Source organism: Leucoraja erinacea, chromosome 1, assembly GCF_028641065.1.
Source record: "Leucoraja erinacea ecotype New England chromosome 1, Leri_hhj_1, whole genome shotgun sequence".
NCBI lineage: Eukaryota > Metazoa > Chordata > Chondrichthyes > Rajiformes > Rajidae > Leucoraja > Leucoraja erinaceus.
The window spans coordinates 121,954,006-121,969,979 of record NC_073377.1 but is presented as its reverse complement, the minus strand read 5'-3'; the positions used below and the strand labels follow the sequence as shown (position 1 = coordinate 121,969,979).

Genomic DNA, 15,974 nt, shown 5'->3' with positions numbered 1-15,974 from the left:
TATGGTAGTAGGAATAAAGGCATAGACTATTTTCTAAATGGGGAGAGAATTCAAAAATTGGTCAGAAGGGACTCGAGAGTGTTGGTTGAGGATTCCCAAAAGGTTAATTTGCAGACTGAATCAGTGGTAAAGAAGGCAAATGCAATGTTAGCATTCATTTTGCTAAGATTAGTTTAGTTTAGCTTATTACTGTCACATGTACCGAGGTACAGTGAAAAGTTTTCTATTGCACCCTATCCAATCAGCAAAAATCCGTCCGCATACAGGATAAAGGGTATACCGTTTAGTGCAAGATAAAGTCCAGCAAAGCCCATGGTCAGACTGCATTTGGTGTATTGTGATCAGATTGGGGCCATATCTAAGGAGGGATATGTTAGCATTGGAAGGGCCCGGAGGAGATTTACGAGAATGATCCTGGGGATGATCGGTTTAATGTATGATGAGCGTTTGTTGGCTCTAGGCCTTCACTCACAGGAATTTAGAAGGATGAGGATGAGGGGGAGGGGTCTCACTGAAACTTACTGAATAATGAAAGGCCTGAAAGAGTGGATGTGGAGAGGATGTTTCCACTAGTGGGAGAGTCCACGACCAGAGGCCACAGCCTCAGACTAAAAGGACATATCTTTAGAAATATGATGAAGAGGAATTTCTTTAGCCAGAGGGAAGTGAATCTGCACAATTCATTGCCACAGACGGCTGTGGAGATTATCTCTGGGGATTTTTAACGAGGAGATTGATACGTTCTTAATTACTTAAGGTGTCAGAAGTTAATGGAAGAAGACAGGAGAATGGGATAGAGAAGGAAAGACAGATTAGCCATGATTGAATGGCAGAGTAGCCCCGATGGGCCAAATGGCCTAATTCAGTTCCGATGGCTCAGAGAGAGTCATGCAGTGTGGAAATAGGCCCTTTGACCCAACTTGCCCACACCGGCCAACATGACCCATCTACACTAGTCCCATTTGCCTGTGTTTGCCTTCTAAACCTGTCCTACCCATGTACCTGGTCAAATGTTATTAAAACGTTAAAAATGACTGCATGTCATTTATCTCCCTTGAGATACAGTCAGCATCGTGCCAAAGCCACAACAGAGAGCAGACGGAAGCTGCTGGAAATGTGGGCACAGTGTAGTAAATAATCACTCACCTGATCAGCCACGCTGCTGCGTGCCACATTGTCTGGATGGAGGGTTGAGACTGTACACCATCAGCCAGCCCGCAGTACGTGGCAAACCCTGCCAAACATTAAAAACAGTGACATATCTCTTTGTGAATACATTGGTATCATTGCAAGCAAGCATGCAAAGGCTATTAAAAGTCACTCAGAACTTTCACGGGGATTGTGCTGATTATCTGCGGGAACTTGGCAGGAGGTCAGCAGAAACCGCTGTGAATTTCTTCTTTATAAGTTCCTAATGGGCTAAAGCAGGGGAGTGGAACCTTCTGAGGAAATTCAGAGCCATTACATTTTAATGAACCATCATAAAGAAAATATTTTTTTATTAGTAATTATGCTTTAATAACAGATTAATATTTATACAAGTCATATATTTTATCAATCAATCTAAGTTCTGATTTAATGCAGAACACCATTTCTAAGTAAAACTGCAGATGCAGTTAAAGAGTGCATCAAAGGTCTGATATAATGGTCACCCTGTAGGGAGTGACTAGTCACCCACACCCTGGCAGCTGCACCATCTCTTCCTATCTCAAGAAAGCCAAAACTAGCAAAAACAATCACCCTGATCGACAATTATATCATTCTCTATTGTTCTTGGAATCACTTACTGAATCCATTCCCAAATCTCCCAGTCAAGCCATATCATTCTTATTACCTCCCACCAAGCAATAACTCCGCTAAAAATGGCTCACACGACTAACCTCGGCAACTTGAAATAGAATGAGATTAAAACTTCTGGGATTCTCCAGTTAGATATTAAATTGTATTAATCTGCAGCATCTGTTCGAACCATAGAATTTCCATTGTTAAATGGAGGCACCAAGTCACATCACCAAGTCTGGTCTTGTTACCAATATTTACTCGTACATAAATACTTTGCAAAACATGTAGAACGTTGGTTTGCAGAACGTTGAACACTATTAATACAATGGAACCACAGAGGGCTTAATCAGAATGACGAAATTACCAGGAAACCGAGGGAATAGAGTTTGTGTAAACCAGGAATTTCCTTGGACCACATGTGCAGCAGAAACACCATTCACTCGTGCAAGTGGCATTTTGGCAGTGCATCTGGCAAAACTATGAAAGCAAAACAGATGCAGCTCCGTGGAAATACTTGATCATAGATAAATAAAACCTATGAAATATCATTCCTGCTGAAGATAACCAAGGGAATTGTTCAGCCATCTTAATAAAGAAGGCTGTAAAGAAGATGTGCAATACATAGCCCTTAAACCTGAGGATTTTCTACTCTGCACATATATTCTATAAAAAGATTTTAAATGAATTAGAGGGAAAAGACTTGCTTTTACGTTTCATATTTCACCTCCCTTTTAGGATGTCCCAAAGCAATTTTCTGCTCAATATGTTGGAAGTGTGGCCCACAGCAAATTGTCAATTGTGCAGAAAACAATGTCAAAATGGAAGCTGAGGAATTCAATTACACCATGTTCCACTGGTATATAATTGAGATTTAAAAAAAATATTTCAGATGTGAAACTTGTTGCCAATCATTTCTGGATTATTTTGCATCAATCTGCAAATTCTACCAGGCATTTCCAGGACTGAAATTCCCATGTTGATACTGCACCTAGACCCCCAGCGAATGACATCATTCTCTGTCTAACACTCCATCTGTCACGTGTGGGGGAACTGAGAAATGGCTGCTCCAAATGACAGTACAACATCCAGCTGGATTGGAGATGAGTGCGTAACTCCTATCTATCTAATGTGAATTCCGTTTGTAGTTTGTCTGGTTGTTTGTTTGTTTTTTTTTTTTGTACAAAGTCCGCGACCATTGCCACTTTTCATTTCACTGCACATCTCGTATGTGTATGTGACGAATAAACTTGACTTGACTTGAATTACTCCAACACTTTATGTCTATCTTTGGTATAAACCAGCAACTGCAGTTCTTTGCTTCAGCATACAATGCTTTTTCATGTCTCCAGCAAAACTCCATTGTGAAACCCTGGAGTGAGATACCTGTGGGCCACCTGCTTCAAAGGTAATCGAGGACAACTGGATGGGTGCACCAGAAGTTCTAGGAAGGTATCTATTGAAAGAACATAGATAAATAAACCGCAGCTACTCACCTAGTGATTTAGCGGAGTAGACTCGATAGGCCGAATGGCCTACTTCTGCTCCAATAACTTATGATTTATCACAGCTCAGTTGTTCAAGCCCTCTTCCAGAATTCTGCAGCTCCCTCAGCTGTTCTCCTGCCCTCTGCCAGTCTGGAACTGTGCTGAACACAAAGTAAAACAAGTTTTGCTCGTTCATCAGTATCCACCTCAGCAACTTGCATTGAATCGAGCCCCCTCAGTTCTTCACATTTACATTTTGACCCATTAAGGGTGTTTAGTTTAGTTTAAGATACAGCATGTAAACGGGCATTTTGAAATACCAAGTTCACACTGACCATCGATCACCCATGCACAATAGTTCCATATTATTCCACTTCCTCAACCACTCCCTCCACATTAGAGACAATTATACAGACACCAATTAACCTACAGACCTGCGTGTATTTGGGATGTGGGAAAAAACTGGAGCACCCGGAGGAAAACGACCTGCTCACAGGGAGAACGTGCAAACTCCACACCGACAGCATCCGAGGTCAGAATTGAACCCGGGTCTCTGGTGCTGAGAGGCAGTAGCTCTACCACCGTATGCTTAAAGTGATAATGCAACATCCAGCTGGCCTGGAGATGATTGGCAACCCCCCACCCTTCAAGCTTGGTGACCACACTGCTGTGGATGATACAGGATGATATTACGTGCCCCATTCCATCCTTCACTCATGCAACTCTACTGAAGAAATTGACCCACTTTCACTCGTTGAGTTGCAATGCAGGGATTACCAATCATCTACAGACCAACAGGATATTATAACTTCAACCATTCTTAAAGGGTGAAAAATGTAAATTTAAGGTATTGGGCTGCTAGAATCAATGCAAGTCTTTGAGGTAACTTCCAGTGAATGAGCAATATTTGATTTACTTTATGATCAGCACAGTTCAAGGCCGGTAAAGGATGGGGGAGCAGGCAAGGCAGCAGCAGAATTATAGAAGGTTTGAGCAACTGAGCCAATATAAATCTGGAGCTAAATGAACTACAGGTGCACAACCTTTTATCCGAAGATCCAAATAACGAAAACCTCCGAATAGCGGACATTTTTTTCGGTCCTTGAAGAAAGGTCCTTGAAAACGTTCACCGAGGGCGGCCCACAGAGGTGACAGCGGAACCTCCAGTCGGTCCTCGAAGAAAGGGGAACTAAATCCTCATTCATAAAAGAGAAGGTGAGAGTATATTGCGCGGGTGGGTTAATAATTGACAATATGCTGCTACCTGCCCGCTGAGTTAAAAAGTTCCCACGATAGACTCACGATACACAGTGTATCGTGAGTCTTGCGTGGGAACTTTTTACCTCAGCGTGCAGGCAGCAGCAGATTGTCGCTCCCTTCAGTTTCACCCCACCCACCCCTCTGCACCCCCCCTCTGCTTCCCGGCGGGGGGCTTTGCATGTCTTCACGTCGTGCTACCCCTTCCCTCCCCTCAGGACCAGGGACACCAACCCCCAGGCCCACTCATTGCACCCAGGCCCAGGGGCCCCGTTCCAGCACTGTCTGGCCGGAGACGTCACGTCGGCTGCGCCCCCTCATCGGGCAGCAGGCCCACTCAGTCCCACAGTCACCCAGCCCCGTTCCAACTCCAGAGACGCTCAGGACCAATGGTGTGGACGTCGACCACCAGGCCCACCGCAAGCACGGAGGAACCCAGGGGGGTATTGTGCTGTTTGACCCACAGCCAACAGGGAGACAGTCACCGAGGGCGGCCCGCAGCCCAGCCCCGCTCCAACTACAGAGGAACCTGCGACCTGGAAACGGATGACGGGGCGCAGCTCGGGGCGTCGTAGGAGCCCATCGGGGAGCGGGTTCCTGTTGGTCCCCCCGCACGGTGACGTCTCTGGCCACCTGCTATCCTACCCACCCACCTACACCCCTCTGGTTCCCGGACTGTACCCCCCTTGCAGGAGAGTGGGGGGCTGTTTGCACTGTTGCAGTCGGCGATGGCAGCAGGTCAGTACAGGGGGCAAGGACGCGGTACAGTTCCCAGTCTCAGCAAGCCAGTCCAGGGGGACCCACAGGCAGCAGGAGACGTCAGGGACCAATCGGGACAGCGGGTTCCTGTTGGTCCTCCCAGGCCCACTGCAAGCAGTTGCGGAGACAGTCCCAGAGCTCCAGTCAGCCGGAGAGCAGCAACTCCGACCCCCAGCCCAGCAAGCAGGGAGAGATCCCCAGAGACCCACCAACTCCAGCCCAGGAACACACGTAGGGGCAGAAGCGGATGGTGTGCAAGGTACGTCTCGTTCTTGGGGTGGCGCAGCTCGGGCTGTGGGCAAACTGCCACTTGTCGCCGTAGCGGCCCATCGGGGAGAGGATTCCTCTGGAGTTGGAGGGGGAGGGGGGTATTCAATATTGTGCTGTTTGATCGCCCTCTGCTATCCCAGGGACAGGGAGACACAGCGGCTTTTTAAGACTGGTGGGCAATCACTTCCAAAGTTCTGCCCACACAGTCAGTACACCTCTCCTACACTGCATTTCATACAAACATTTATTCTGCATACAAACATTTATTCTGCAAAAAAAAACCTACATTGAAGACTCAAACTCGCGACCGAGTAACTGCCGGGATCGAGGCGCAAACTCGCGACCTTGCGGATATGAGCCGAGCACTCTACCACTGAGCCAGCCATTAAAATCTACGCTAAAAAATTTCCATTCCGAAGACTGACAAATTCTGAATTACGAAAAGTGTCTGGTCCCAAGGCTTTCGGATAAAAGGTTGTGCACCTGTAAAGGTATCAAAAGTTAAAGGGAGAAGGCAGATGACTAAGACTGAGAGGGAAAGATAGATCAGACATGATTGAACAGTAAAGTCAACTCGATGGACTGAATGTCCTAATTCTGCTCCTACATCTTATGAACATGGGCTCGGGCTCTAACATTCACTCATCTCTAAAGGGAAAACACAGAAGGGCAGCACAGTGGCACAGCGGTAGCTCCCTACAGCATCAGAATTGTTGCCTCACACCACCAGAGACCCGGGTTTAATTCTGACCACGGATGCTGTTTGTGTTGAGTTTGTACGTTCTCCCTGTAACCTGCTTGGGTTTTCTCCAGGTGCTCTGGTTTCCGCCCAAACTCCTAAGATGTACGGCTTTGTAGGTTAATTGGCTTAGGTAAAATTGTAAAATTTCCCTAGTGTGTAGGATAATGTTGGTGTACGGGGATCGCTGGTGGACCGAAGGGCCTGTTTCCGCCCTGTATCTCTAAATTAAAAAATAATTCAAAATTAAATTCAAAGATGAAATTAAATGAAACACACGAGATTCAATACGCTGTATGACTAGTCATTGTCTTACCTACATTCACTTTCTTTCATCTGTCATTTCTATTTTGATCTCTGTGTACTTTGCCATTTCTAATAACGTAAGATAGGATTCCTTAAATGTTTTTAGCTTCCTAAAATGATCCATGGGAAAAATCTAGATACAAGGAACTGCCGATGCTGGTTTACAAAAAAGGATACAAAGTGCCGGAGGAACTCAGTGGGCTAGACAACACCTCTGGAGAACATGGATAGACATTTTGGGTTTGGACTGAAGAAGGTGGTAGAAGCAGGGTGCAATTACAATCTTTAAAAGACATTTGGACAGGGTATGTTTATAGGAAAGGTTTAGAGGGTTATGCAGGAAACACAGGCAAATGGGACAAGCTCAGGTAATCAGCACGGCTAAGTTGGACCCGAGAGCCTGTTTTTGTGATATATAACTCTGTGATCCTAAGCACTTTGCAGAAGAATTAGAAGAAAATAGAACAGTAAAAGAGTAGCGGTAGTTGCTGCCTGATAGCGCCAGACACCTGGGTACAATACCAACTATGGGTGCTGTCTGTAGAGAGTTTGTACATTCTCCCCGTGACCCGTGTGGGTTTTCTCCGGGATCTCCGGTTTCCTCCCACACTCCAAAGGCGTATAAGTTTGTAGGCTAATTGGCTTGGTAAAAATTGTAAATTGTCATTCGTGTGTCTAGGATAGCATTAGTGTTTGGGGATCGTTGGTTTGTGCGGAGTCGGTGGGCCGAAGGGCCGGTTTCCGCGCTGAAAAGGGCGGAAACAGGAAAAGGGCGGAAACTAAGCTAAAAGGGACTGTGTGCTACACCAATATGAACACAAGTAACAGTGACAATCATTTGCATTCTCAAAAACATACGGTTGTATTTCATAACTTTGGGATGTTTGCAGATATTGATGGGGTGATTGGCTGGACTGGGTCAAATGGAAGGGGGAGTTCCAGAATTGTTCAGGATATCCCGTCATTAATTTGAGCCTCACAGCACTGCTGGTCTGCTTTTTTTCTTGTAATCATTCAGCTCTTTATGTTCATACTTCTTCCTAAAAGAGCTCAAATTTCTGGAAGCCAAGATGGAGAAGAATACAACAAAACTAGACAAGTTCTGTGTTAAATGAAGAATCATCCTGAAGAAATCAATAGGACACCAATTATTACTCCATGATTTTTCTCCATCAGTGCCCGTTGCTGATCCATGGCTCTCGTTATATATCAACACCCCATATTTGGATCCCATTTCTTGATAGGAATTAAGAACCATTGGAGCAGAGGATAGGTCGTGGTCATCAGCAACCATCTCTAAGGACCAACACACAACAGACAGGAACCATTACTACAGCTGTGGAACCACACTCATTGTCTTAAGGGTTTCAACCCAAAATGTCACCGATCCAGGTTCTCCAGAAATGCTGCCAGACCCACTATTCTGGCACTATGTGCATTTTTTTGTGAAACTGCATCTGCAGTTCCTTGTTTCTCCAGACTCATTGTATGTGGTTGCAAATTAAGTGAATATCGAGTAAAGGGGTACATGGAATTTAAGTTGCCCTGAGTGAATACAGTAATGGAACAATCGTGTATGACTCTGAGATGTATTTTCTGACTGTTACTATGAAGAAAGCTTAACGCACTCATGAGGAATGACTGGAGTAAGTGGGCTTTCAATCTGGTGAAGTGGGGTCTGAGACACGCCAAACATATGGAGGCATTTGAAATAGATTTGAGCATGAATTTGGGTCAATATATTAAACTGCAAGACTAAAGCATAGGAAGATGGGTTCAAACTAGTAAAAAAAAAGGCACATTCACAACAGCCACTTGGAATATCTTCACACGCTGACTGGTCCACATATGGAATGGATTCCACAGAAAGGGGAAAGAAGCAAAAGAACTGGAATTATTTAAGAAATAATTGGAAATTCCAATGAAAAAGATGGGCTAAACGCCTCGCCATCATTATTTATGAAATAAATAATTGGATAACCATTTTCGCCACCTGGCCAAGCACAGCTAGCTGCAAGCTTTAGAGAATCACAAATCTAAGTCCCTTTGCAATGAAGTCCAGCCAGCACTCACCAGAATCTGTGCAAAGCTCCCTGCTGTTAAAACTTAGTAAGGTATGTATTGTATACCCATAAAAACATTGCACTTTGGGGGGGGGAGAAAGAAAAGAGGGTGAGCTTGCCAAGGCATTACTCAAATAACACACAGGCATGAAGTGCTGAAATCCTGTCCTTTGGGGAATGCCATTACAGCAGTCCACTTGATAGCAAACCTAAAAATCCAGGATATGGTGCGAACTGAATTATGAAAACAACCAAAGGGCAGGGTCAGGAAGCAGTAAAATCTTCCAAACAGCCAACATAGCTCTTCTGAATCATTCTGGTCATGAGTTATGGAACTCACAGCACTCAAACACTTATGTTCAGGGTCTAGTAACCCTTTTATCAGCTTACTTTATGGTTAAGGTACTTAAAAGGCAAGAGACAGCTTGAAGATAAATATAAAACGTTTTACTGACATAAGCTGAGAAAGTGTCACACTAAGTCCAATGTGCACGTTTGTTATCTTTGAAAGTTTCAGCAGAGACAAATAATGTACCCTAATCCACCACTGCTTTTTTTCCTCCTTTCTTTCCTCTTCTGGACTAATCTCTATTTTTCCTTTTCTATTTATAAATGCTTGGAGTTCACCTTTCTCTTTCAGAGCAGAGATGTACAGCATGAATCAAAGCTGCATGTAGAAAATTATTATTATTTTTTTTGTAAAGGATGGTTCTTGGTGGTTTTGTTCCATTGAGATGAATCTTCTTGGGCTGGAGTCTATGTTTCTGGGCTGTCAACTAAAGGGCCTGTCCCACTTCCCCGAGTTATTCACAAATTCTCCCGAGTTATTCACAAATTCTCCCGAGGTTTCCCCTTGATTCAAACTCGCAGATTGTGCGTAACGAGTCCGTGGGAGGCCATAGGTGTCTGTGGATATATCGTAGCGGCTCGTTATGTATCGTACTCGGGGCTAATTTTTTACTTGTGGACATTTTTTATCAGGCTGGAAAAAACGTCCCGACTTACCTGATGCCCCGAGTACCCATGGCTGACATAATGTATTCACAGACACCTACAGCCTCATTACAAACATTCTGCGAGTTTGAATTAAGGGGAAAACTCGGGAGAATTCGTGAATAACTCGGGAAAGTGGGACAGGCCCTTAATGAGACTTCATTAAAACATGGATTTATTTGCATGTGCTTCTAAATTGGAACATCCAAGACCTACGAGGCAGGGGCAATTTGGGCCGAAGGGTCTGTCTCCATGCTGTATGACTATGACTATACTGCGCCATGGATGCTGCTCCACCTGCCAATGCAATTTGCTATTGTACTTCACTGGAAGCCCAGCATGAAGTATATGTTTGCTGCGATTCCCAGCACTACATGGACTCTGATCACACAATGGATCAGGTTTAGTGAAAATGGACACACTCAAATGGATCACACAGCATGTCTGGAGAAAAGTAATAGGTGACGTTTCAGGTCAGAATCCTTCTTCAGACTTCGATCCAGTGATCAGACTAGTGTTAGATTGGAGATTCCAATCGTTTTAATAGTGATTGTGGGGCTAAATATTTTTAATACATTTTTTATAGTATTTTCAAATACTTTAGTATTATTTGATTTACTAAAAGAAGTTATGAGGTAATTGTTTCAATTCTAAACAGCTTTTGAATGCATCTGAATGTCAGAGATGTTTAAAAATGGTTACATTCACTTGCTCTACCCCAGAATTCATTCTGTTAGAGGCTGTCAATATATTCAGCACATTGTGCTCCTCTTGTTCTATCCCACCCGAGGCTCAGTCATTGCTGAGAACAAGCTCCTGGATGTAAAGGGTTGAAGGACATCACTCCCTATTACCATTGCCTAATAAATTCAACTATTTCAGAATATTGCGCGGCTTAAATCAAATCAAATCGGCTTGCAGACAACCATCCGAGATGACGGGGCATCAGGACCAAAGATCTTATAGCGGAGCAAGATAGTCCATTCGACGAAAAAGCCGTAGTAGGGTCATGGGTAATCTTCAGCACCATTTCCGTAACCGGCTTCTGTCTCCGCCAACTTTGGACGCTATAGCGGAGCAAAGATACTAGTGCGGAGACGGAAGCCGGTAACGGAAACATCCTCGTAAAAATCAACGATCTTTGGTAAAAATCATCCTTAAGTTAGACATCATTTGTTAATCTTGCTCAAAACTAATTTTATTTTGTTAAATACTTCATTGAGATAACCCCACCATTATGGATATATCTCATTCCATTCTCTGGCTGTTGGGAAGACCAGACACATTTTATTGTTGAAAAGCATTTCCATAGACACAAAAAAACATTAAGGAACATTCCAAGAGTAGAGCAACTGGAATCATCATATTGCTATTATTTTACCAAACACTGCAGTTGTGAACAGTGTGATTAGATAAATTACAGAGTGCAAGCTTAATACAAACATTAACTCAAACACAGCACGAGCCATTTAAAATGGGTTTTTTTAAACATTAAAAAAGAAAATGAACAGAAATATAATTTATTAACATATTAATCATTAACAAAAAAAATAACAGAATTATGATTTATGAATCTAACCCTATATCACACACACACACACACACAAACTGTTCCCTCGCAACGCTGATTACACTGCGAGATGGATAACCAGTCGGGTCGAGTTTGCTGAAATGGCCGAAGAAAAGGCCGGCGTTCCGCTCCGTTACATACTACACGTCAGCCCATTGCCGCGACATCAACCGCACCAACTTCTCCACTCCCCTGTCTCACTCCAATCTCTCCCCCCCTGAACGTACGGCCATCGATTCACTCCGCAACAAACCAGATTGGGTTATCAAACCAGCCGACAAGGGAGGTGCCGTGGTAGTCTGGCGCGTCGATCTCTACAAAGCTGAGGCCACGTGCCAACTCTCTGACACCTCCTCCTACTTATCCCTGGACCATGACCCCACTGACGAGCACCCGCCACCATCTCTAGCACCATCACCAACTTCATCAACTCCAACGCCCTGACCCCCCGAGCATCCAACTTCATCGTTCCCCAGCCACGCACGGCCCGATTTTACCTTCTCCCCAAAGTCCACAAACCTGACTGTCCCGGTAGACCCATTGTCTCTGCCTGTTCGTTCCCCACCGAACTCATTTCCACGTACCTCGACTCCATCCTATCCCCCTTGGTTAAATCCCTCCCTATCTATGTTCAAAACACCTCAGACACTCTCCGTCGTCTCAGCGCAGTCCATTCTCTAGGCTCTCACCCCCTCATCTTCACCATGGACGTCCAGTCACTCTACACCTCCATCCCCCACCAGGATGGTCTCAAAGCCCTCCGGTTCTTCCTCGACCAGAGAAGCAACCCATACCCAGCCACTGACACTCTCCTCTGCCTAGCGGAGCTGGTCCTTACCCTCAATAACTTCTCGTTTGATTCCTCCCATTTCCTCCAAATACAAGGCGTAGCTATGGGCACACGCATGGACCCCAGCTACGCCTGCCTCCTTGATCGAGGCGTACCAGGGCCCCATCCCCGACCTCTACCTCCATTACATTGATGACTGCTTTGGTGCCACCTCCTGCACCCGCACACAACTCGCTGTCTTCATCCACTTCACCACCAACTTCCATCCAGCACTCAAATACACCTGGACCATTTCCGACATTCCCTACCATTCCTTGACCTCACTATCTCCATCGCAGGTGATAGACTTCTGATCGACATCCACTATAAACCCACTACCATGGCTATCTGGACTACACTTATTCCCACCCTGCTTCCTGTAAGGACTCCATCCCATACTACCAATTCCTCCGTCCATGCCACATTTGCTCCCAGGATGAGGCGTTCCACACCAGGGCATCCGAAATGTCCTAATTCTTCAGGGAACGGGGGTTCCCCTCCGCCACCATAGATGAGGTTCGCACCAGGGTCTCTTCCATACCCCGCAACACTGCTCTCTCTCCCCATCCCCCCCACTCGCAACAAGGGCAGAGTCCCCCTAGTCCTCACCTTCCACCCCACTAGCCGTCACATACAGCAAGTAATCCTCCGTCAGTTTCGCCACCTCCAACCTGATCCCACCACTCGCCACATCTTCCCATATCCCCCCCTTCTGCCTTCCACAACGATCGCCCCATCCATAACTCCCTGGTCAATTCTTCCCTTCCCTCCCGTACCACCCCTTCCCCGGGCACTTTCCCCTGCAACCGCAAGAGATGCTACACTTGTCACTTTACCTCCCCCCTCGACTCCATTCAAGCACCCAAGCAGTCGTTCCAGGTGCGACAGAGGTTCACCTGCATCTCCTCCAACCTCATCTATTGCATCCGCTGCTCCAGATGTCAGCTGATCTACATCGGTGAGACCAAGCGTAGGCTTGGCGATCGTTTCGCCGAACACCTCCGCTCGGTTCGCATTAACCAACCTGACCTCCCGGTGGTTCAGCACTTCAACTCCCCCTCCCATTCCGTATCCGACCTCTCTGTCCTGGGCCTCATCCATGGCCAGAGTGAGCAACACCGGAAATTGGAGGAACAGCACCTCATATGTGGAGTCTGCATCATGGTAGCATGAACATTGAATTCTCCCAATTCTGTTAGCCCTTGCTGTCTCCTCCCCTTCCTATCTCTCCCTCAGCCCTCGGGCACCTCCCCCCCCCCCCATCAGTCTGAACAAGGGTTTCGGCCAGAAACGTTGCCTATTTCCTTCGCTCCACAGAAGCTGCTGCACCCGCTGAGTTTCTCCAGCTTTGTTGTGTACCTTCAAATTTCCAGCATCTGCAGTTCCTTCTTAAACGGCCCATTGGATTTAGCAGGAGTGGACTATCTTGCTCCGCTATGGACTATCTTGCTCCGCTATCTTTGATCAGGCCGGCACAACACCTTAGTTTAGTTTATTGTCACATGTATCGAGGTACAGGGAAAACCTTTTGGTCACGTGCTAACCAGTCAGCGCAAAGACATTAAACCTTCCTGTGTCTGAATTTCTGATTGAAGATTTGGCCTCAACCATTGCAAGACTCTGCATTCATCAAGCAAAGGGGATGTGAGAAGAACCGTCTCCTTCCATCTGCACTTGACAAACCAGACTGCTCGTGGTTGAATGTTACAGGGTTTCACAGCTCTGACCCAATCCATCACCTGTGTATCACTGACTCCTGAGTTTACTGTTGAATGTACAAAGAGTCTTGTGTTGTAGCTTCATCAGGTTGTTAACCTCATTATCAGGTATGCCTTGTCTCATCTACATTCTGTAATGAACCCGTGTTGGCTTTCTCCCCTGACGGTGATGGAAGAGTGAAATTGATCCACACACGACTATGGCTGGTTCTGTTGGACAATTAAAGGAAACTATTCTCTGTTCTGACGAGTGGATGGCTGAAAGACTAGGGAGCAAAAGGTTAAAAACTTCACTCAAAAGATGCAAGGACGTGAAAGCAAAAGATTTTAGTTTAGTTTGCTGCCATGTGTACCAAGCAGGGGCGGATTAACCATTAAGCAGACTAAGCACGTGCTTAGGGCACCAGGGCCAAAGGGGGCACCACAAAGTTGGGAAAAGGGTGAAAAAAACAAAAAACGAATGACGATTTGTAAAAAATTCCGTATCTCCACTTTTTATGCAATTGTTGAAAAGTTAGAAACGGAAATGAGGAGGAGACGAACGGTGTACACTGAAATAGCAGACAGATTCTCAGTCTGAAGAAGGGTTTCAGCCCGAAACGTCGCCTATTTCATTCGCTCCATAGATGCTGCTGCACCCGCTGAGTTTCTCCAGCAATTATGTGTACCTTCGATCTTCCAGCATCTGCAGTTCTTTCTTGAACAGATTCTCTTGTCTGACAGATGTTCCTAATGCCACCCAACAAGGTGCTAATTCCCAATTATCAGAAAGTGAAAGGTACTCAAAGACTTGTCAGACACTCATTGATGCTTATCCAGTTGACATGAACAACACTTTGTCTACAGAGCTTCAGCAGTTCCATTCATATGTTCTTCATAAGTTTGAAACAACCAAGAAAACATCTTTCACTCGCATGGAACTTTACAACACAATTACAGAAGACAAACTATAGAGTGCCTTTCCAAATGTTGAAATTGCCTTAAGAATATGTTTAACATTAATGGTCACCAACTGCACAACAGAGAGGTCTTTCTCACAACTGAAACGTGTAAAAACCCCAAATAGATCAGTTATGCTTCAAGAAAGACTCGACACTGTGTACATTAACAATTCAAGCAGACATTCTGAGAGGTATTAATTTCGAGGATGTTATCAGTGATTTTGCAAAAATAAAATGTAGAAAAATGCCTTTCAGGTCATGAATATTGGAACTTTGATACATTTAACTTGTGAAATATTAAAATAGATGTTGTATTGCATTTTTGTAGAACTTTATGTAGCCCAAGCTTGGCTTAGTTTGTACAGTATATTGTGTTATCATATGAATACATTTTTGTACTGCTGCAACCTGCATTGTATATCTGGTCAGACAGGTCAACAACTAAAATGGACTGGGTCAGTGTGGAAAGGAGGGGGGCACCAAGATTGGTCAGTGCTTAGGGCACCAGTGAGCCTTAATCCGCCCCTGGTACCAAGCTACAGTAAAAAGCCTTTTTGTTGCATGCTATCCAGTCAGTGGAAAGACCATACAAGATTACAATCAAGCCATCCACAGTATACTGGCCTGTATTCGCTGGAGTTTAGATGAATGAGGGGGGGCCTAATTTAAACTTACCGAATAGTGAAAGGCCTGGATAGAGTGGATGCGGCAAGGATATTTCTACTAGTGGGAAAGTCTAGGACCAGAGACCATAGCCCCAGAATAAAAAGTCGTCCCTTAAGAAAGAAGATGAGGAGGAATTTATTTTGTCAGAAGGAGGTGAATCTGTGGAATTCATTGCCACTGAAGGCTGTGGAGGCCAAGTCGATGGATATTTTTAAGGTGGAGTTTGATAGGTTCTTGATTAGTACGGGTGTCATGGGTTATGGGAAGATGGGGGAGATGCAGCGAGACCTGGGTGTCATGGTACACCAGTCATTGAAGGTAGGCATGCAGGTGCAGCAGGCAGTAAAGAAAGCGAATGGTATGTTAGCTTTCATTGCAAAAGGATTTGAGTATAGGAGCAGAGAGGTTCTACTGCAGTTGTACAGGGTTTTGGTGAGACCACACCTGGAGTATTGCGTACAGTTTGGTCTCCAAATCTGAGGAAGGACATTATTGCCATAGAGGGAGTGCAGGGACGGTTCACCAGACTGATTCCTGGGATGTCAGGACTGTTTTATGAAGAAAGACTGGATAGACTGGTTTATACTCTCTAGAATT

The 15,974-nt window shown here is 45.1% G+C and overlaps 1 protein-coding gene across 6 annotated transcripts in view; it reads right to left on the bottom strand.

The window, feature by feature from the left end:
- Positions 1-15,974, bottom strand: part of LOC129701414 (thrombospondin type-1 domain-containing protein 4-like) — a 552,304-nt gene that overhangs the window by 479,606 nt on the left and 56,724 nt on the right. For 4 of the 6 annotated variants that reach the window (XM_055642598.1, XM_055642615.1, XM_055642572.1 and 1 more), the window contains exons 2-3: positions 3,276-3,427; positions 1,147-1,234 (exon numbers count right to left, since the gene is read on the bottom strand). In XM_055642598.1, the coding sequence (XP_055498573.1) occupies positions 1,147-1,175 (29 nt within the window). In that variant the 5' untranslated portion in view covers positions 1,176-1,234; positions 3,276-3,427. The remainder of the gene's footprint in view (positions 1-1,146; positions 1,235-3,275; positions 3,428-15,974) is intronic. The other 2 variants (XM_055642583.1, XM_055642606.1) reach the window with 2 other exon arrangements.